This window comes from Hylobates moloch, unplaced genomic scaffold, assembly GCF_009828535.3.
Source record: "Hylobates moloch isolate HMO894 unplaced genomic scaffold, HMol_V3 SCAFFOLD_1, whole genome shotgun sequence".
Taxonomy (NCBI): domain Eukaryota; kingdom Metazoa; phylum Chordata; class Mammalia; order Primates; family Hylobatidae; genus Hylobates; species Hylobates moloch.
This window is the reverse complement of record NW_026652276.1, coordinates 196,813,156-196,836,818: the sequence shown is the minus strand read 5'-3', so window position 1 is coordinate 196,836,818 and position 23,663 is coordinate 196,813,156. Positions and strand designations below refer to the sequence as shown.

General features: G+C 32.5%; 1 protein-coding gene across 2 annotated transcripts in view; it reads left to right on the top strand.

Moving 5' to 3' along the window:
* TFEC (transcription factor EC) overlaps window positions 1–23,663 on the top strand; it is a 178,176-nt gene that overhangs the window by 137,302 nt on the left and 17,211 nt on the right. Inside the window, exons 4-5 of one of the 2 annotated variants that reach the window (XM_058435663.1) lie at window positions 4,009–4,095; window positions 21,540–21,654. In XM_058435663.1, coding sequence (XP_058291646.1) covers window positions 4,009–4,095; window positions 21,540–21,654 — 202 coding nt within the window. Of the gene's footprint in view, window positions 1–4,008; window positions 4,096–10,002; window positions 10,128–21,539; window positions 21,655–23,663 lie in introns of those variants that run through there. The other variant, XM_032761510.2, reaches the window with a different exon arrangement.

Below are 23,663 nucleotides of genomic sequence, written 5' to 3'. Positions count from 1 at the left end.
ATCACTTGGTATTATTTTTCCTTCAGATTTTAACCTTAAATTTTATATTGCTTAATATGAATACCACTACTGTGGATTTCCTGTTGGTTATATTTATGATACCTTTTTAAACCTTGTTTCAGCTTTTTCTGTTGTTTGCTTTTAAGTGTGTCTCTTATAGACAAAATATTACAAAACCTTTTAAAAATCTTAATTCAAGAGAGAGTTTCTCAATCAGTATGTTAACTCATTTGCATTCTTGTACTTACTTTACTATTAGGATTTAACAGTTATAATTTCTTATGTTTTAAGTTACTATGCTTTCTGTTTCTTTGCCCTCTTTTTTCTGTCTTCCATTGGTCAGTTTTTATCTTCTTTTCTGTTTGTTACTCCTAATATTTTAAGAGTCATCATTATGTTTTTTTCTACATCTATATCCTTGTTTAACATTATATATGTCATACTCTTAAGTAAAAATCTACCTTAATATGGTCTCATCTCCTTGTTGCCACCTACCTTTCTGAATTGATATTTATAGAATTTATGTATGTATAGAATTCATGTATATATGTGTACTTATCTATAGAAATACATATATAATTATTATGCGTGTATGTCTCTACATATATATAGAGTTACTTAGATCACAAAAATTTTACTGTTCTTTACTCATTCTTTTTTTTTGTATCAATTTCATGGTTTTATTTATCTTCTGACTGGAGTACTCCTTAAACTGTTTTTAAAAAGTATTTTCGCCTTAAAGTTTCTGAGTTTTTATTTCCAAAAAGAATTTAATTTCATCCACATACTTAAAAGATACTTTGTTGGCTATAAATGTGTAGGTTCAAAGTTCTTCACCTTTAATATTTCTAGTATTATCCCATTTTCTTCTTGTACTCAGTGTTGTTAAAAAGTTTTATTCTTGTTCTTTTGTAAACCTCTATTTTCACATATCTGAAAAAGTATAAATGTTTTCCTTTGTCCTTGTCCTTGAATGTAAAAAATCTCCATTTTTACTTTTGTCAAGCAATTTGCTCTTTCTTTGTATTCTTATGATCTTAATTTATTATTCTGAGGATGCTTACTTGTGGGTTTGTAATTCTTATTTTGTCTGATCTATTAATTCTGTTTCATCTGATACAAAATGGTGTGTTTGTTGTCTTTTTAAAATAACAAATGGATTCTTAGGTTTTTAATTATGGAGATACTTAGAAGTTGTGAAGGTTTTAGGCTGGATTTTAGATTTTAACATCCATTAAGATAACGGTAAAACTGAAATTAGGGAAAAAAGTAGTCATGTAGGTAGGTGACAGAAATGAGGGATAGTAGTGTTAAAGGCAAAGGCACAGCCTCCAAAGGAGGATGTTTCACATGTAACAAAGAAAAGTTTCTTTCTGGAATAAGGGAAACCTAAGCATGCTTTATAGTCAACATGAAAAATTAAACAGACCGCGTCATTTATGACATAAGTTTCCAAAGAGAAAATAGATGAATGACTTATGTGTAACTTTTACTGAATCCACTCCAAGTATCCAAATGAAAAGCACTCCCCGTAAATTATGTTTAGCAATCTTTCCTCAAGTCTTCTTCACATCTGTTCAGTATAAGGTTTTTGCCCATTTAGTGGTAGAATATGAGTAAAATATCACAAAATAAAAATTCAAGTTTAATAACAATCAAGAATTTACTTAAAGAATTTCAGAGACTGGACCAAACAAAAGAAACAAAATATGCACATGTATTAACCTAGTTTCTTTAAAGATCTCTCTGTGCACAAGGATTTAACATCTGACCATGGCTAGAGCTACACCCTCCACTGTAGTACCCATGAACCACATGTGGCTATTTGAATTTAAAGTTAGTCCAAATTCAGTAACTTATTTATTTTTATTTTTTGGAGATGGGGTCTCACTGTGTCACCCAGGCTGGAGTGCAGTGGTGCAATCTCTGCTCACTATAGACTCTGCCTCCCGGGTTCAAGTGATTCTCCCACCTCAGCCTCCCAAGTAGCTGGACTACAGGCACACACCACCACGCCCAGCTAATTTTTGTATTTTTCAGTAGAGACAGGGTTTCATCATGTTGGCCAGGCTGGTCTAGAACTCCTGACCTCAAGTGATCTGCATGCCTCAGCATCCCAAAGTGCTGGGATTGCAAGTGTGAGCCACTGCACCCCGCCAAATTCAGTAACATTTTAAAAAATTAAATGAAATTAAAATTTCAGTTTCTCAGTTACACTAACCACATTTCATGTGCTTAGTAGTCATATGTGGGTATGTGGTTAGTTATTACTATTAATACATTGGTCATTTCAGATATAGGACATTCCCATCATTGCAGAAATTTCTATTGGATACCACTGGCCTTGAGGATTCTGTGATGTCAGTTTCTTGCGTACTTTTCCACTTCATCTCTAACCACTCTTGCCTTTGCGCACTCTGCTCTATTCCCGTTAGTGCTCATTCTTTCTCAAACATGTTGAACTTGTTCCTACTTTAGGTGTTTCTTATTCCTTTCCCAAGGATCACCTTTTCCCATGTTAATCTTATCTCTGTTCAAATGTCAGTAAATCTTCTCTGATGCACTTTATAAAATAACAACCATTTTCATCAAGCTGTATCCTCTACCTGCTTTCATTTCCTCAGCCCACTATTTGTTATTAAGCTGTTTATGGGTCTGTTTCCTTAAGACTTTGAGCTGCATAAGAGTAAGAATTTCCTGCTGTTGGCTATGGTAGCTCCAGTTCTAACCACAAGATCTCACAGTAAACATTGCTTAATTAATATTTGTTAAGATATGAATAGTGTTCCGTATTTTTTGGAGTATCTTAGTAGAATTCTCCGAACACTTAATTCTCTTAAGTTCCTAGATATCTTGCTTTGAAGATAACATCAATAGAATTATAAGATATTTTTCCATATCTATTAGAGTGTACTCCTGACTGTATCTGCATATATGATGGGAAATTCACAGTACTATAGTTATATAAATAAAACATTCACAATATCTTTGAGTTTGTATCACATTTAAAAATTTAACTAAATGGAATATGATGGAAGCAAAGAGAGCTAGAGCTAGAGCAGAGAGAGAGAAAGAGAGAGAGAGAAACAACCATTTTTTTAAACATATAAACTTTTAAAATCTCCCCCAGCTAAAGTACAGAAGGGAAGGAAAGTTTCTATTTTAGAAAAGAACTGAGAAAGGAAATAGAAAGCCAATGAGATTTGGACTATAGAGCCAGATTTCTAGGATGTCAGTCCATCCTCCACCACTCACTCACTATATAATCTGGGACAAATTATTGAATTTTTTTCTCTCAGTTTCCTTTTCTATATAGCAAAGTACTCATTTCATAGGGTTATTATAAGTATTAAATGAATGATGTGTGTAAAGCACTTAGAAGCATGCCTGGTACATCTCATGCACTATAAAAATGATTTTTATTGTTACTATTTAAAATGTTCATTATTATTGTTTTTTTATTGCTATTGCTATTACCTATTATTATTGGTCTTTAGAGAAGGCAGGATGAAATGTTTCTATCTATTCTATATCTACAGGAATGTACTGGGTAATATTTAACCATGAATATTTAGATATCCACATGTAAGATGCAATCAGAACATTTTAAAAGAAAAATAAAGTTTGTAGAAAGTAATCTCTGTACATATTAACTGTAGGGACCCTATCTGCCTTGAGATATTTCATGATAACCACTCTATTTATGTAGATACTGATTTTCAACAGACTTGCCAAGGGTGATTTGCCAAGTTGTCACCTGTCAGCCTTTGGACACAAATGCAAGAAAAAGCAACAGACTAAAGATTGTCAGGATTCCTGCATTTTCAATGCTAAAGATATCTGTGTATATATATGTTATATTGAGGTTTTATATATATGTATATATAACCTCAATTTAAATTGTCTAAAAAACTTATAAAGATTGCTAGAATTTTTCTCTCTGATTTCAGACTGAAGCACAACTTTTATCATTATGTACAATATTCTAAATGTATTATATTTTGCTAGATGGAGGACGTTATTGAGGATATAATCGGTATGGAGTCAAGTTTTAAAGAGGAAGGAGCAGACTCTCCTCTGCTAATGCAAAGAACAGTAAGTGCTTTCAGACCCAAGAAGGTCATTGAAACGGAAATGAATACACTCTGATAATAAAAAAATTTGATTAGCAACTGATGCCTTTTTCTGCACTTTTAAACAGACAAGATAAAAGATGAATACTAGAAAATATTTATTGGTGCAGAAAAAAAGGTTATCTAATGGTTGAAGAAGAATATAGTGCTTGTACTAATCTCTCTCTCTGTCTCTGTGTCTATCTATCTAATCCTATATACATGCATCTAACTATATATCTAATTTGCTAGCATTTTCTGTAAGGAATTTAATCTTTAGATTTTCTATTTTAAGCACAGCAAGTAATCAAACACTCTTATAAGGTCATGACTAAATTTTAACTATTTTACCATGACTAATACAGCTTTCAGATTTAGAGGCTCTATACCTTCGTAGAAGAAAGAAAACATTACAACAATGAAAAATATAAATTTACTTCTAAGCCAATAGCCAGAGGTTAAAGTCAAATTGAAAAAGATAGAACAGGCCTCACCCTCCTTTAAAGTATGTAGGAAGACTTCTACGTTGAAATCAGTACAAATTCCTGCAATATGAAGGGATAGTGTCTTATCTCCTATTTGCTTGCTATGCGCCTTCTGATTGTTCATTTATGAATCATAAAAATGTTATCTGTAAAGGGTGTATAAGTTCTTTCAACATATTTTGAAGGATTATTGTTCGTTTGTTTACAGTTTACAATCTTTTAGAGAACAAGAGAAAAAAGTATCTCAAAGATCGCAATTGTATTGTTACTTTAAATTTTTAATTTAAAAAAAGTGAATTCTGACTATATTGAGTTGTGGACTATTCATCAATAAGTCAATAAGCTAGACTACATTATGATGAATGTTTTCAATTTAGGGCCTACAAAAAAATGTTGGTGGAAGCATCCCTTTTTTCTGTATCAATTCTTAGTAGACTATCTAATGAGAGGCGTCTCTTTCTCCTTTTCTCTAGTATGCAGGACCTCCACATAGTGCTAGTCAAGTCACCAATACTAACTCTACCTGCTAAATATCAGATGAGGTTTCAAATCTGTTTTCTGTTGTAGGATTTTTTTTCAGTTTTCATTTTTTTAAATATAGAATGATGACTCTACCTTTTTTCTCTTCAGATTTCAAGTAGCATAGTGACATGAAAACTAATTCTCTAGATACATTTGATATTAACGCTAATATCTCCCTTTCTAATTTCATAGCATGAGGATCCTATTTTCCTAACCAATATTCAACTTCTGAGTTTGAGGAAATGATATTAATTTCCTGCAGTCTTCTCTTCTTTGTACGTGGTACTTACTTCATTGAAATTGTATACTGAAACATTCTCTGTCAAATTATCTACTTGTTTTGTAGAGTCTTTGTAGAATGGCTTACTCAGTAAAAAATTGGTGATGAATTTCGTTGGGAATATGCTTTTGATATACAGAACGTACTTTTAAATAGATGGATACTACTGGCCTAAGTGTATTTACATAAAGAAATATCTGCTGTTAACTAACCAAAGATTATTGATAATTTAGATCCACATATAAAACAAAGCAGTTCAATTAACCAAATATTTACTGAATACTTATTATATGTAAAACATAATATTCACACAATATGAGACTGCAAGTCGAGTAAGGCACAATTCACGTGTCAAGAGATGACAATATAATGGGGTAGCACAATGAGTTGTGCCTGAGAGTCAGGGCGGGAAGGAATGCGGAACTTGGGTCAAACCCCTTTCTAGTCCAGACATTGTGCAAATCACGTAACCTGCCTTTGCTTTGGTATCTATTTCTGTATTATGGGAATAATTAAAAATATTGGTCTCCGAAGGCTGTTTTAATTGATATAGACTACATGTGTTCATTTTGAATGCTAGTTAGAGATTTGCTCTGCAGCTCAAATGAAGGAGAAACCATGCGAAAGTGAGAATTTTTGGAAGTCCTTTAGAAAGAGGTGATGTTTGAAATATAGTTATGAAGTACTGTATAGTTAAGATTTTAAGAGATAGACATGAAGGCAGAAAAGTAGCAAGTTAAGAGAACAACATAAGGCAAGAAGTGAGAAAAAAGGGAATGTACAAGAATAGCTGGTAGAATAGGGGTAGGAAACTCTGAAGGATTTTTATAGTTTATGTAGATAAAAGCAAAGACTTGTTAGATTCAGAAAAAAGCTTTGAGTAAGTATATTAGCCAGTGAACTTTTGGTTGCAGGTGGTTAACCTGACTCATAAGGGGCTTAAGCATGAAAGGAATTTATTGGTTCATGCCATCTAAAAATCCCTAAGTAATATTGTATGTGGGCATCCCTTTGTAAATTTGTCTCTGTTTTCTTCTGTGCTGGCTTTATTCTCAGCCATTGAACAGACACTGTCATAGCCTATTCCCAGCCATGCATACACTTTTTTCTTGCTAACCTAGTTTTTTTTCAGACATCCATTCCTTCACAAGAAAGAGGAAGTTTCTGATTAATTTAAACCAATTCTGGTGGCCCCATTTCCCTTGCCAGAGATTGTTTTAAGAATGGGCTTGTGCTGCAATTCTGGCAAGTTGAGCAGGATACTGAGACCTGCTTGGAAGTTTTCTTCAGTCTATAATTTCAAGAAAGAGAAGGCTTTTTGCTTCTCCATGATTTATGGGGCTTCTGTAGCCTTTTTTTTTCCCCCAAAAGGTAGATAAAGTGAGGAAAAACAAAAGAAACAAAGGGAAAGAGAAAATCAACAGATATGGAAAGAAATGCTGCTTATATGCCCCTGGAGAATTATTTTGCCTATGGATATGTAAGGTTTTTTTTCTTCATTTTATAAGCCAAATATGTCAGGATTTTCTGATTCTCAAAAACAAATGCATCCTAATGGAAACATTCAGTTAGTATGGGATACCTAAGAAGAAGTGTTTTTCTTCTTAGTTCCAGTTAAAGCTCTGGGATAATAGAGCAGCTTCTGTCACATATCTATTTCTAAGCCAATGTTTCTGGGTCTTGGGCCTACCCTAGAGCTGTGGCTTGAACAGCCCTCCACAACAAATTGCCCAGACTAAGAATGAGAACCAAGAAAACAGTAGTTGTTACCCAAGCAAATGTGAATGGATTCTAGTCAGGCTAAATTAACAGATGTTTATTAAAATAAGCTTCAAAAATGAGAATATTTACCAATAATTATTATTATGTTTACCTACTATATGACATGGGTTGTCTGCGTTAGTCCATTTTACATTTCTATAAAGGAATACCTGAGGCTGGGTACTTTTTAAAGAAAAGGGGATTATTTGGCTCATGGCTCTGTGGGCTGTATACGTGAAGCGTTACCCTGGTCTCTGCTTCTGGTGAGGGTCTCAGGAAGCTTTTAGTCATGGCAGAAAGGAAGGGGAGCCAGAGTGTCACATGGTGAGAGAGGGAGCAAGAGAGAGGGGAGAAGTTGCCATGCTCTTTTAAATAACTAGCTCCCATGTGAATAATTGTCCTAGTTCATTATCTAAAGCTAGCCCTACCATTCGTGTCTGGGATCCCTTCCAAAGGACTTTTCTTCTCTAGCTCCTCCTTCTAGATCTTCAGCTGATCTGCTGGATTATAAATATCAGCATTTATCAGTCTTTAATAACACTCACTAAAAGCAAACCAAACCAAACAGCACCCTTTAAACACATTTCCTCTCTGGCTACCAGGCTATTTCATGACTCCTTTACATACACACACAAAAATACTCACTGCCCCCATTTTCTCCCCACCTCGCCTTCCTTCCCTCTCATTCTCTCCTCTCCAATAGGGCTTTTGTCCTCACAATTCTAAAAGGGCTCTGAAAACCAATCAATAGCAAACCAATAGCAAGCCAATCAATAGCAATCAATAGCAAACTAATCCAGTAGCAAATTCTCCATTGTCACTTGACTTGGCTTCTCAGTGGCATTTGACATGGTTGACCACTTCCTTCTTCTTGAAGAGCTATCTGGGATTCCGTGGATTCTCTGATTTTTCACTCATTTTACTGGTTCTTTTTCCTGTCACAGATGTCTAAATTCTGGAGTGTCCTAAGGCTCAGTCTTTGGTCCTCTTTTCTCATATATCAGTACATGTCCTATAGGTAACACCAACACATCTCTAGCCTGGATCAATCCCCTATATGCCAGACTTATATATTCTACTGCTTACTTGATATCTTTTGTGGTTCTAACAGATATCTTAAGCATAACATGACTGAAAAGAAGTCCTCCCTCCAAAATGTGCTTTTAGTTCATGTGAAAGAAACAAAAATGGTCATTCTTTGCTTTTCTCTCTCTTACTCCCATACCCACATCTATCAATATGTTTTTGTAATCCACATCCAAGATTTCCAGAATCTCACAGCTTCCTATCATGTCCTCTTGTAAAACACGTTCCATCATCTCTCACTACAGCCACAGGCTCTGACCCAGCTTTCCTGCCACATTTTGTTCCCTTACAGCTGTTCTTCACAGAGCAGCCAGAATAATCTTCCTAAAGAAATAATCACATCCTGTTTATCCTTGCTTACCATTTTATTAACATTACCATTAATCACATCCTGTTTCTCCTAACTTACCATTTTATTAACTTTCTGAAATACTCAGAATATAATCCAGCATATAGTCAGCACTTCCCTTTGACTTCAGGGTCTGGATTCATTGGCATCCTTTCTCCTCCTTAAACATGACAGGAATATTATCATCTTACAACCATTGCACTGCCTTTTCTTAGTTTGGAATGCTTTTGTCTCAAATCTTTACATGGTTACCTCTTTATGATTCAGATCTTTAGTCAATGTCAGCTTGTCAAAGGAGCCTTTCACAATTACCCTAACTATAAGACCCTACTCCGTGACTCCTCAAATCAATGTCTTATTTTATTTACCCTCTGACTTATGAGTAGTGTAACACAAATGATCTTATTTATTACTGCATTTACCTGTTTATTCTGTGCTTCCCCCTGTAGAATGCAAACCCCTTGAAGACAGGGATTTTGTCTGTCTCATTTAGCTGTGTCTCTGGAGCCTAAAACAGTAGCCTGTTTTTTTGTTGTTAGTACCCAGCATAGTGACTAACACATCACAGGTGCTCAACAAATGCATGTTAAATAAATGGCTAAAATTCACACATAGTATTGAAATAATTGTTTTCATTATAATTCCTATTCAGGAATACTTTATTCTTGTTGCAGTAGCATGGTACTACTGCAACAAGAATAAAGACAACAATAATAATAGCTACCATGCATTGGTTACTTACTAGGCGACAAGAATTATGCAAAATACCTTTAGTGAAAAACTGCATTTAATTTCACAACAAACCTATGAGATTGTTATTGCCTATTAAAATTTTACAAGTGAGGAAAGAAGCTTAGAGAAGTTCAGTAACTTGCCCAAGTTCATATAGTTAATGAATGGCAAAGTAAGGCCTTGAATCCAGCCCTGGATGAAACCAGTGCAACTATCCTACCATTCTGCTGTGCCAGCGGTCTCAGGGAAGTAGCCATTTCATAGAACTACAGAATCCTATGATTTGAAGGGGTCTGAGACAGATCTTATCATCTGGCACACTCCAGCTGAATGATTGCTTAGCCTCTGAGTTTAGATGTGTGTATTATTTACACCCATTGGTCTTAGTTTCACCCCTTTCTTTCAGAGACGTGGTTGTACATAGTAACTCATTTCTTTTAACATGTATAGGTATTTTTTCAATCGAGTGTCTGTAAATGCTGGTGGCATTTGGTAATCTAAGTAAACTGTTATAGTTCAAGATCATTCCAGAGATGAGGAATGAGTAAATATTAACAACCCCCTGTGCTTGGTTGGAACTTGAAAGGACTGCATAACATCAGTGAGCAAGCTTTTGTCAATCACGATCTAGACAAGATTAGTCTTAAAGTCCAAAGAAGAACCGAAGTTCACTTTAGTGTAGAGGTTTCTGCACAGTTCTCTTGGTTATTGTTTGCAAGTTTAAGGAAAAGAAAATGATGAAGGAGAAAGAGAAAACCATTGCTATTGTGAAGGTTATAGACACTTCAAAGTTAAAACTGGTGAGCAAGTATATTTTGGAATTCTTTCAGTGTTTGGAGATGAAACCACCTGAAATACTGAATTTAAACTTTATAAACTTATAGTCAATAAAATAAGGTATGTAAACATTAAGCTTTGAAACGCATAAAATATATTCTGCTGTATTGACAAGCGTGTTTACTTACAAGATTATTTTTAGTGCTCTGGACTATAGTAAAAAATTATAACAGTATATTTAGTAAAAAATATTAAAACTCTGGTTTATTATTACTTTTTAATCAAAAGATGAGGGTTTCAAACTAATTGTTGCAGTGTTTACATTAAATTAATTGTTTTTATTTATTACTAAAGAGATCATATGTATGTAATAGGCATGATGCAAAAGTATTTATAAATTATCATTCTTTGTTTTGTACTTTATCTTTTCTATTATTGCATATAGTCACATATTGTATTTCCGGATAATCTGCCACTATATGTATAAACCAGCTCACCAAGGACAAGGGATCTCCTACTCCAGCTCAACACATTATATTTACATATGTCATAACAGGACAAAAATAATAACAGCAATAACACAGTGGGATTTCTCTATTCAGTGCATGTCATTTAAACTGTATACCTCTGCTTTAGTAGCAAAGAAAACAAATTTAGAGGAATATTAATGGTGTGTGTCCTGAAACTATAAAGACCTTGTTTATTGCATCTACATTAATAAACACCCAAAAGGAAAGACAATAATCTGTCAAACGCCAATTTTTTGCGTGCATTGTGCACTCTAGGCTCTCCTACAGTGATCCTCTTTATACGTGAAGTTTGTTTTCCTTTTATGTCTACAGTTATTCTATCTAATCTTTTACCATGTTAGGGTCACAATGAATTTTTTCACAAAAAACACAATATAGGATCCAAACAACTCAAAATACTCCCTCAGTTTCCCTTGACACTCATATTAAATATATGATAGTGCACAGACACATATATGTAAGGTATTTTTTTCCTTTTGTTATCTCTACTAATAAATTATCTGGAAATATAATATGTGACTATATATGAGACTTTTTTACATTTTTGTATTTATGATGAAATTATCTAGGACATTATGTATATGTATACCTATACGTATATGTATATGTATATGTATATGTATATGTATATGTATATACACATATATATGCCAAAGATTCTTAGCTTTACATATATAATCCATTTTCAGGAACATGGTAAATGTATACTATAATGCCTTTTCTCTTGCTGAGTGAATAAAAATGGAGAAAGATAAAACAATTAATTTAAATTCAATTAGAAAATGTATTGCAAGTTTGTTAGCCCCATATTATTAAGGTGAAAGGAAAAATAAACCAGGCTGGCCTGAGGAGGAGTGCTGAAGAGGGCTTACCCAAAGTTGAGCCTTAGATTTGGATGCTTATTGAAGGATTGGGGACATTGGTAGTGCAGAAAACAGCAGTGGGAAAAACTGAGAAAAATTAAATCCAATGCCTTGTAACTTTTTTTAGTACTCAAAACACTTTAGAGTAAAAATTTTAAAGGCAAGGCCCTTCTACCTATAGGGTAGATGATAAAGAATCCAGACATTGTGTTAGACATTCCTTGGTTTGAATCCAAGCTCTCTACTTCTTTATAAAGCTATATGATCATGAAATGATGATTTCATTTCTTAGAGCTTTAATTATTTTATGTTTAAAATGACAATTGTAATACTAGAGTTGTTATAAAGATTACTTGAGATATAGTTATTTAAATTATTATTATGAAACATGCTTGGTTTTATACCTGGCATGTAATAAATACTCAGCTGTCTATGACATAGCACATATGTTAGGATCATGCTTGTATTTTATTATCTTCTTAAAAATATTCCCCATATATAAATTCACAGATTCCTTGCAGTAACATTCTTCCCCCTCACGCCCTCCCTCCCGCTAGGGTTTGAAGTCTATTGTTGAGAACCATGGGCACAGTATGTTTACAAGTGGTGGTAAGAAATCTTTCATCTTGAGAGTAGTGGGAAATAATGTCGAATAGAGAAAGTGGGGCCATGCAGCGACATTTTGAAAACTAAACGCAAGAATTTGGGCTTAATACATGAGTTAAGGCAGAAAGATTTTAGATTTCAGATTTTTTGACTGGGAGAAAGCAGAAGGAAGTTGTACTTTTAAACTATGAGTTAGTCTGGGAGGGATAGTGGTAGTTAATTGAGAGAGATGAAGAAATACTAGTGGCGGGGAACATAAGTTAGGCTTAGGGCCTTGAGGATCTTGAAATATGAGAATAGCGAAGAATTTTCAAACTGAGAAATAACTCTTAAAAAAGTCATATCTGAGTGATAGATCAGATATTAAATATGAAGAGGGGAGGGGCCAAAACAGTAGAAAAAGCATATGTGGAATTCAGGTCAGATTATTTATGTTGTCCTGTATTTGTCCTGATAAGAATAGATGGACATATAAACATTTTCAGAGGTTAATTTTACTTAGATGTTTCTACGATAATTTTGGACCCAGATTTTATTTTCTTATAGGGCAGCACTGATTTTAAACAAAGACAAAGCTATATTTTTCTAGGGTTATGAAAACATGTATTGTCTCAAAAACATGTTGCCAATGCACTAAATTTGAATAAAAGTTTCACTGTCTTTTCTTCCAGACTTAAAATTGCAATTTGGAGACATTCGTAACTTCAACTAAAAGAAAAAAAAAAAAAAGGCGCCATTTTGATAAAATGTGAGACAAATGCACACAATTCCTTATCCTAACAGTAAGCAAATGTGTAATGGAAACTTTGATCCTTAAGCATTCCATTTAGAGGATAAGGATATATGGTAAACAGTGTTTCACAATTTTGTATGGAATCATTCTACATGTAATTAAATCAGCATCTTTACACAGTAGTAGAGTAGGAGATTAAGAGTAACAAATTTGATGAATAGAATCAGAATATCTAAGCCTGAAGAGGTAGGAAAAATTCCCTTTAAGAAGCTATTACTGTGGTAGAATTTTTGTAGATAAGAAATATTATGTCAAACTATTTACTGGTCTTATCCAAAAAAATTTATGAAACGTATACCTTATGTGTAGAATTACTTTCATATCAACATCAGTTAAAACTTAATTAATTTAAAACTATACAGAAAACTCCAGTTAGGCATTTAAAAAGAAAATCTAGCAGCATTGTGAAATTGTTACTGTCATTTCTACAGTTGTTATCACACTTGACAGCATTGCCCTTGTCTGTTCTTTCTCCTTTGCTAGTCTACCATGCATTGGGCTAAGAAAACATGATCGACTTGTTTTTATCTTAGTTGCTTTTAACTTTGTATATATAAAGGATATCAAGCTGTGTGTGACGTTTTGTAATTTAAATGTTTTCTCTTAATACTATATTCTGTATGAAGAGATAGACTGATACTGTAAACATGTCACTTTTCTTCTCTTACCTTATTACCTTGGCTAGAATTTCAAATACAAAGTTGAACATCAAAAGGAATGATTTTGAGGGGAATAATTAATTAGGATGTTTGCCTTAAAGTTTCAGACATATTATTTATCAAATTACCAAAATTCTATTCCTAATAAACTGAGTCTTATAATAAATGGGATTAACTTTTATCAAATGCTTTTTCCGAATTTGTTGAGATGATCATAGATTCTTTTTCTCTTTTAAATTACAAAATACACTTATGGGAAACCAAACTTGATGGTGGCAAATTATTTTATTTATAGCTTGTGAATTCAAAGTGTTAATAGTATTTTGCTAAATATTTATAATAATGAGTGAAATGGGCCTATAATTTTTCCTCCTCTAATGTCTTTGTATGATTTTGGTGTCTATGAATTGGGATATATTCCCACTTGCCTTTAAAGTTGTTTGGAAGCATTTTTACAAAATGGTATGATATATTTCTTGAAAATATGATACTTTTCCCCATAAAACTATCTAGTTCAGGTATTTTCCTTGTGAAGTATATTTAAAGTTTGTTTTGATTCTTCAGTAATCATAATACGATTACCACTATTAATTACTTCTTCAGTCAGTAATTACATTTACTAAGTAATATTTTTCTAGAAAATTTTGCATTTTGTCTAAGCATTTACAATCAATGGCAAATTTTGTCAGCTGTGAACATAGATCTTTCACTTATTTATTTCCAATGTGGGTAGCTTTTGTTACTTTTTTTTGCCTAATTATTCTGGCTAAAACTTACAATACTATGTTGAATAGAAGTAGTGAAAATAGGCATCCTTATCTTGCTACTGTTGGTAGTACATCCCATTATGATTTTATATTGGGGTAAAATATATGTAACATAAAATTTACCATTCTAAACATTTTTAAGTGTACAATTCAAAGGCATTAAGTACATTCATAATGTGCAACCATCACCACTATTTCCTAAACTTTATCATTATCCCAAACAAAAACTCTGTACTCATTAAGCAATAGCTCCCCTTATCTCCGCATCTCCAGATCCTGCTAACCTTTGGTCCACTTTCTGTCTCTATGAATTTCACTATTCTAGGTACCTCATATAAGTAAAATAATACAATATATGTACTACTGTGTTTGGCTTATTTCACTTAGCATAATTTTTTCAAGTTTCACCCATGTTGTAGCATTCATCAGAATTTCGTTCCTCTTTAAGCCTATTCCATTATGTGTGTACACCACATTTTATTTATCTATTCATCTGTTGATGGACATTTGACTATTGTAAATAATGCTAATATGAACACTGGTGTACAATTATCTGTTTAAGCCCCTGCTTTCAATTCTTTTGGATACATACTTAGAAGTGAAATTACTGGATCATATGTTAATTTTATACTTAACGTTTGAGGAACTTCCATACTTCTTTCCACAGTGGCTGCACCATTTCACATTCCCACCAGCACTCCTCAATTTTCTTTTGATATTAGGCATCCTAATGAGACTGAAGTATTACACAGTAGCTTTGATTTGCATTTTCCTAATGACTAGTGATGTTGGGCATCTTTTCATGTGCTTATTGGCGTTTGTATATATCTTTATTGGAGAAATGTCTGTTCAAGTCTTTTGCCCATTTTGAAAATTGGGTTGTCATCATTCTAAGCAAACTATCACAAGGACAGAAAACCAAACACCGCATGTTCTCACTCAGAAGTGGGAGTTGAACAATGAGGTCACATGGACACAGGGTGGGGAATATCACACACCAGGGCTGGTCGTGGGGAGGGGGACGGGGGAGGGATAGCATTAGGAGAAATACCTAATGTAAATGACGAGTTTATGAGTGCAGCAAACCAACATGGCACATGTATACCTATGTAACAACCTGCACGTTGTGCATATGTACCCTAGAACTTAAAGTATAATAAAATAAATAAATGAAATTGGGTTGTTAGTTTTTGTTGTTGAGTTTAAGATTTATTTTTATGTATATATTCTGGATCTTAATCTCTTCAGAAATACATGATCTGCTAGTAGCTTCTCCCGTTGTGAGGATTGTTTTATAGATTTTTTTCTTATGTTTATGTATTTGATCCATTTTGAGTTAATTTTTGTATATGGTGTTAGGTAAACATCTAACTTGGTTCTTTTGCATGATGATAGCCAGTTTTTCCAACACCATTTGTTGAAAAGAATTCCTTTCCCCACTGAGTGGTCTTGGCACCTTTGTCAAAAATCGTTTGACCATAAAATAGAGTTTATTTCTGGACTTGCTATTATACTCCCTAGGTCTATATATCTTATTGTCAGACTCACATTAGCACAGATTTAGATTACTGCAGCTTTGTAATAAGTTTTGAAATCTGGAAGTGTGAATGCTCCAACTTTGTTCTTTCACAAGAGGTTTCATGTGAATTTAAAATGCATTTTTCTATTTCTTTAAAAAATGCAGTTGGAATTTGATAAAAAATTGTATTGAGTTTTAGACTGCTTTAGATAGTATTGCATTGTTACAATATTATTTCTTTCCATCCATGAACACAAAATGCCTTTCCACTTATTTATGATTTCTTTCATTTCATTCAGCAGTATTTTTTAGTTTTCAGTGTATAAGCCTTTTGCTTCTTGGGTTAAGTTTATTCCTAAGTATTTCATTCCTTTTGATGCTATTTAAATGGAATAGTTTTCTTAATTTCTTTTTCAGTTTTTTCATGGTTCATGTGTAGAAGTGCAACTGATTTTTGAGCTAATAAATGCATTCAGCTAAGCTGCAGTACATAAAATCAGCACACAGTTTGATGGTGTATGTGCGTGTGTGCATGTGTGTGTGTTAAGTGTAGAATCTTAGGGAGAGTTTTCTTAATATGAGATCGTGTCAACAGTTAGCAGAGATCATTTCATTTATTCTTTTCCAATATGGATAGCTTTTGTTACTTTTTCTTGCCTAGTTATTCTCACCTAAACTTACAACACTGTGTTGAATAGAAGTAGTGAAAATAGGTATCCTTATCTTGCTCCTAATCTTAGAGGAGAAACTTACTACCTTTTAAATCTAACGTACTGTTGTTACATTCTCCTTTCATTTGAAATGTTATTCATTTAATCAGTTTTGCCAGAAGCATGTCAATCTTGTTAATTTTTTTTCAAACAAAAACAACCTTTGGTTTATGAATCTATCATTGTATTGTTTTGTTCTTCACTGATTTATGGCCTTATTGTATTATCTATTCTAGTTTCTTTGGATTTATTTGGTTATTTTCCCCTATTTTTTAAAGAATGATGGTTAATTTATATAATTCAAAAATGAATCTATTTTTATCATTTATTATTTAAGGCTATGAATTTTCTTTAAAGCATTGTTTTGCCATATTCCAGACATTTTTTACATGTGTTTTATCTTTGTTGTATTTTGAAATTCCAGTATGATTTCATCTTAAACTTTGAGGTTTTTAACAATTTTCTAAAATTTCAAAATATTTTGGCAATCAGATACTCTATGAAATGTGTTGATGTTTTCTTTTGACTGAGCACCTAGTCAGTTTTTGTATAGGTTCCATATGTACTTGAGAAAACTGTATTCACTATTTCTTCATGTAAAACTATATACAAGTCTATTGGGCTGAGATTTAACATTTATTGTTCAAATCTTCTATAGCATTACTGATTATTTTTGTCTGCTTGACTTTTCAAAAATGAGGAGATGTGTGTTAAAGTCTTCCACTATTTTGGTGTATTTATTCATTTCCCCTTGTAGTTCTAAACATTTTGTTTCACATAGTTGGAGGTTACTTTATTAGGAGCACACATGCTTGTAATTGTTATACCTTTTAGGAATAGTGACTCATTATCCCTAATAATTTTTTAAGCGTGAAAGCCCTTTTTTTCTGATATTAATATAGTTACATCAGTTTCCCCGTGGATATCATTTGCTGGATATGTCTTTTTCCATTCTTTAAGTTTTAATCTTTATGTGTCCTTTTACTGTGTGGATATGTCTCTTGTAAGGTACTTGTATCTAGTTCCTGTTTTCTTACTTTATCTGTCAACCCTTTGCCTAGGGAGTTTGACCTATTTAGATCAATTATTATTATTGATATGTTTTCACTTGCTCTTCTTATCTTAATTCATTTTTGTGCCCCATTTTTAAGTTTCTCCTTAATACATTCTTACCACTTTCACATCCTTTGGCTTCCCTGCGACAGCAACCCGATTATGCTGATATTATCTAGATCGAGTTACATGGTTATGTGTTTCACTTAATCTTTGATCTTGGATCCACTGCCATTATTTATTCCACAGTCACTTTACCAAGATATTCGATCAATTTTATTTTATATTTTTGAGCATATTCTTTAAATATCTCTACTTATTTAAGCATTTCACCCCAACTCTTTCCAGTGTTAGTCTTTATGGGATAAACTTTCTTAAGCATTGTATGCCTAAGAATATTTTTTATCATGACCTCATGTGTGAATGACATTTGAGCTGGATATAAAACTATAAAACTTCATTTTATTTTCTTTCAGTGTTTTAAAATACAGATTTGTTTTATTTTTCCATTCAATTTTGCTATTGAAAAGTCTTATATTAATTGGACTTTTGTTCTTTGTACACAATCTTTCTTTCTAGGCTTTTAGATTTTTTTTCTCTTTATTATTGTATATTATTTCATTTTAGTATAATATATCTGAATGTAGGTCTTTTCTATCATTCTTATTAGGCATTCTATAAACACTTTGATTTTTAAATGAAAATAAAATAATGATAAGGTGAAATAAAACACTGTGGTCCATTGATGATTATTAATTCTTAAAAATGTGTCTCCATTACTTTAAAAAATACTTTCTTTCTTCCAATATTATTTTTCTCTCTTTTTGAAACTCCTGTTACCTGTAATTTAGTTCTAATAATTCTATTCCCTGTATTGTTTAGGTGTTCTTTCATATGTTCTATTTCTTAGTCCTTTTCCTTATCCTCCTGGGAGATTACTTTAAAAATTTGGCTTTATATTTTACCAATTCTTTTATTCCTTTTTTATTGTTTCCATTATGTCATTTTTCCATTCTATAGGATTTTTTTTCCAAGCATTCTATTTCTCAGATCTCTCATTTCTCCTTGGTCTCTTCGGTCATTATGTTTACTGTTTATTATTTTATATTACAAGTTATTACAAATACCTTTGATGTTATTTATAATGTTGTTTGTTGCCTTACTTTTGAAATAGTCATTTTCCTCAAATGTTTTGATATTTTGACCTGCTAGCTCATTTTCTTCAGGAAATATTAGTTACTGTAGATAGCAGTGTATATGTGGAAAGGTCAAACTCTATTTGTTTCAGTCCCTATGACCTCAGTAGTGGAGATGTGAATAAAATCTAAGGCGAAGAGCCTCTGATACCAGGAAACTACTGTCAATCACTCCTCACCTCAAAGCAGTTTCTCAGATCAGGAGTTCACTTTTTTCTATCAGAAAGAAGTATTGCCTTATACAGAAGTAGACTCTGCTCTATCAGACCTTCTCTGTCACTTTGTTGACTGGATTTTATAATAAATTATTTATTTTATGTCTTTAAAGTTTATGAACTTTTTGTTAATAATAATATGTTTGCCTATTATCACATCAAAGATTTTGCTTTACTGAGAAAGCAACCTTTTAAAAATATCATAATAAATATTTCTTCATAAAATAGGTATTCATTTGCCTCCTGATCTACAAAATTAAGTTAAAACTTGGACCTTATTACCTAAGTTACTTATACCTTTGACAAAGGTTGATATAAGTTTTCTTTGTAAGCTTTTTCACAGGTGAATGCAATCTGTACATTTTCACTAACACTGGACTCTTACATCTTTTAATGGAGAAAATGCACTTTAGGTTACATGAAGTATATTACATACTTTGAAACTGAACTCAATTGTTTAATGATACTCAAAAAGTGATTAGCCATTTACATGAAATAGAGAAGTACCTACAGCATAAAATTAAATAGGATATTAATTATTGTGCTTTAGGGCATAAATTAGACAATAACCAAGATCAGAAGAATATGCAATATGGCTACAGTTCAGCAGGATTAGATTCATTATCAGAATTTAAACCCCATTTCTAAGGAATAATGCACTGGGTGCTGTCTGACTAGGTAATATGGAGGCAAGGAAATGCTATAGTTAGGAACCTCTTACTTTATTGTTGCAGTGTATCTGTAATATGGCTCCTTTTCTTCCTTAACATTTCTACAACTTGCCACTTCTTCATTGAAATCCATCTGAATTCAAGCTCTTCAGAGGGAAAGTGCCCTTTTCCTAGTTCTGTCCCCCTCACTCCCTTTTTGTTCAATGTTTCCGTTGTGCTTCTCAAAGGCACAGTGGAAATGTGCAATTCAAGCTGGTGATGCCTCAGCTCATAACAAACAGGCCTTTCAAAAATGACCTTGGAAAATTTACACTTTAAAAAGTATGGCTAAGTGAGTCACATCTTAGAAAAACATCTGCTTTTTGGATTTCTTCCAAAGAATAATTGTATTTATTTGATACTAACACACATTGTCTGCCTAATTTGCTCAACTTTGTCCCTATTTTACAGATGAGAAAATTGAGGAGAAATAGCTGATGACTTCAATAGCTGGCTTTTATAGCTCCCTTCCAAGACCCGTAAAGCAAAAATTCTCTTACAATTAAGTTTATATAAAGTAAAAGTGAAGAGTCCTAATAGAGTTAATAATGAAAAAATATGAAAAAATACATCTGAGAGCCATATAAGTCTAAAATGTCCTTATTGATATGCATATAAACTGACGTGATTTCAACTGTATTTTCAAATTTTTCCCCTCAGGTATATACAACATTTATTATATATACTATAATAGATTATTAGCTCAGAAACTAATTTTGGACATAATATGTCCTTTCTTCGTATTTATTTCCAGTCTGATTTTATCAGTTCTCTCAAATTGAATTGGAGTTTTGAAAAAGTGGGTTGTGAAGTTAGATTCTTCATGAAAACTTGTTAAAGCATTGTTTTATTATATGTTTTATTCCTAGTCATCGAGGAAAGAAAAAAATTGCTCCTTATTCAGCTCTTGGTTTATTGCACAGAAGTGGAAGAAAGATACTCACAATGGAAATATCTTAAAATTTCAAATCCTGCATAGTGAATGCAGCTCGTTCTGGAATAATGAGTATTAACCTGAAATATGAACATTACTTAAATTTGATTTTCTTGGGAAATCAAATCAATAAGCACACCTTGAATAATGAATTGGTGCAGTTTTGAATTGTGTATAAAGTGACTTAGGTTTTCTGAAAAATTGTTCCCAAGAAGCAGTTCAAGAATTGCAGTGTTGCTATAATTGGATGTACCCTATATTCACTAGAGGCAAAAGTAGTTTTAGACTACTTTTGGTTACCAGCTGGGATATTTATAATAATCTAGAACATTAAGTGTACAATGAGAAAAAGTATGCCTTCCAGGAAGGGAAGAGTTTCTCATTTAATTAACAGTGTAAAACACTTCTTGACTGTGAGTTGCTGGTAGCACTGATGGTATTAAGAAGGCTCCCAAAATGTTCAACCGTTATACCTAATTTGTGGGATGTGGTGAACTTTCCAGCTTTGCAAAGATGTATATTGATTTTTGTCCAAAATAATATTTTTAATTACATCCATTTATAACCAGGTCATATGCTGGATCAAACTTCCATAACTTTGTAAATATTAATAGGAATTTTCCTTCATACATGAACTGATTTCTCTTTTTGTTTAAACACATATAACTTTTTTTCAGTGCATCTTATCTGTAAGCATTTTATAATGCATTTTTAAAAAGTTAATGCATACTCTTGTCTTGTTTAAAAACAAAATGCTCCAAATTAGAAATTATTGTTAACAAAATGCCACATTTAAAGTGGAAAATGTAATATATATAACTAAATAAATCAATTTGCACAGAAGATTTTTACTAATCTTTTCCTCCTTTTTCCTCTCAAGTTATCTGGAAGTATTTTGGATGTGTATAGTGGTGAACAAGGAATTTCACCAATTAACATGGGGCTTACAAGTGCTTCTTGTCCAAGTAGTCTACCAATGAAAAGAGAAATTACAGGTAATGTTGCTTTCATAGTTTTACCCTTTTTATTTTTATTAATGACATAAGTTATGAGTGACATATATTGTGCTAACTAGAATTTTAAAAGTATAACAAAACAATTACAAAAAAGAAGGCAGACAGTAAATTCATCATTTATTTCTATGATAATCAAGCAGTAAGTTAAAATAACTTATAGTTTGACTGAATTGATTCATTATTTTGGAAATTGAGCAAATGCACATATATGTTTTATATAGATATATACATGTAGATACACTTATATACATACATATATAAAAGACAGCTTCATTTAACATAGGCTCATTTTTATATTAAATAGATGCCATTTATTTACATAGTTACAAAGTGATATAATAAATTAGAGAAATTAGTCTATTCTTTGTATGCAGAATTTGATAAAAAACAAGTATTGGATTTTTTTTCTTTTTAGCTTGTTTTGTGGATTCTATTCTTTGTATGCAGAGTTTGATAAAAAACAAATGTTGGATTTTTTTCTTTTTAGCTTGTTTTATGGATTTTGTGATAGATTCACATTTAATTTTCTTAATTGAAAATAAACCCTGAGTTTTCAATAGTTTATTTTAATTGTTACAACTCAAATTATAAGAGCATAGTCAAATTCTTCCAAAATAAATGAGGAAATCAACCCAGGGTCAAAGGAGCTACTTTCCTAAAGGTGTAACAGCTGATTTACAGGCGGAACTGGATCAACGTAAGGGTTTCCTGACTTACAAGTCCTGTGTTAGTTCCTCCATAAGAATAAAGTAAATAAGTTCACTTGAGATTTCTGCAATAAACTTTTGGTTTGGAGCTCAAACACCATGGTAAAATTTTAAATAAATACAACATGACCACTCTTAAAGCTCAATCGATAATTCAAAAATGTCTATGCATCCAAATTATTCAGACTAAAATTAATGACTATAGTTTTAAATAAATACATTTAAATAAAATATATTATTTTATTAACTTTTTAAACTATAACTCTAATAATATTGTATTATTTTTGTTGCATAACAACAAATTACCCCTGAAATTTAGCAACTTGAAGCAATAAACATTTATAATCTCAAAGTAATAAACATTTATAATCTCATTCAGTCTTTGAGCATCAAGAATCCAGGAGTGGCCTAGTGAATTCGTTCAGACCAGAATCTCTTATGAGGCTGTAGTCAAGATGTCAGCCAGAAGTACAGACACCTGAGACTTGACTGAGGCTGGAGGATGCACTCCCAAGGTGTTTCACTCAAGGTCTTGTAGGATAGTGCTTCCTGTTGGCAAGTGGTCTTTGTTCCTGACTGCTTGGACTTCTTCATAGGGTTGCTTGAGTGTCCTCATGACATGACAACTAGAGATCAAAGAGATGCCAATGTGAAAGTTAAAAATTTCTCCTATTATCTAGCCTTGGATACTATACTAGTCATTTCCACAACAAGCTAGTGGCTTCACAGGTCAGCCTTATTTTTTTTAATATGGGAGGGAATTACAAGTTGTGAATACTACAAATTAAGAATCATTGTAGGCCATCCTGGAGGTTGATGGTCATATAAATACAACCACACCATACATACAGGGAAATGCCATTTGCTGGAAGAAAGTGTGGAATTGTTTCATATGGATATTTGAGAAATATAGTGAGTTGCAACTCTTGGGATGTAGAAATAATAATTACTAATAAAATATTTAGGTTGGAATAACTTCTTTCTGAATCTCAAAATTCTGAAAATAATAATTCAATACTATATTTTCTGTGTACTATATTTCTTTTGGTTATCACAATGATTTTAAGGTAGGTATTGTATTACAGTCATTTTACAGATGAAGAGCCTGAAACACAGAGAAATGTGGCAATAGATCATATGGCTATTAAATGGAAGGCCAGAAAATAAATTCAGTTTTTATTATCCCAGAGCCTAAAAGCTTTGCCATTGCCTTTTACTGAAGAGTACTGTGTTCCAAATTTCTGAATATTTGCATCAAAAATATTATTGTACCATTTTGGA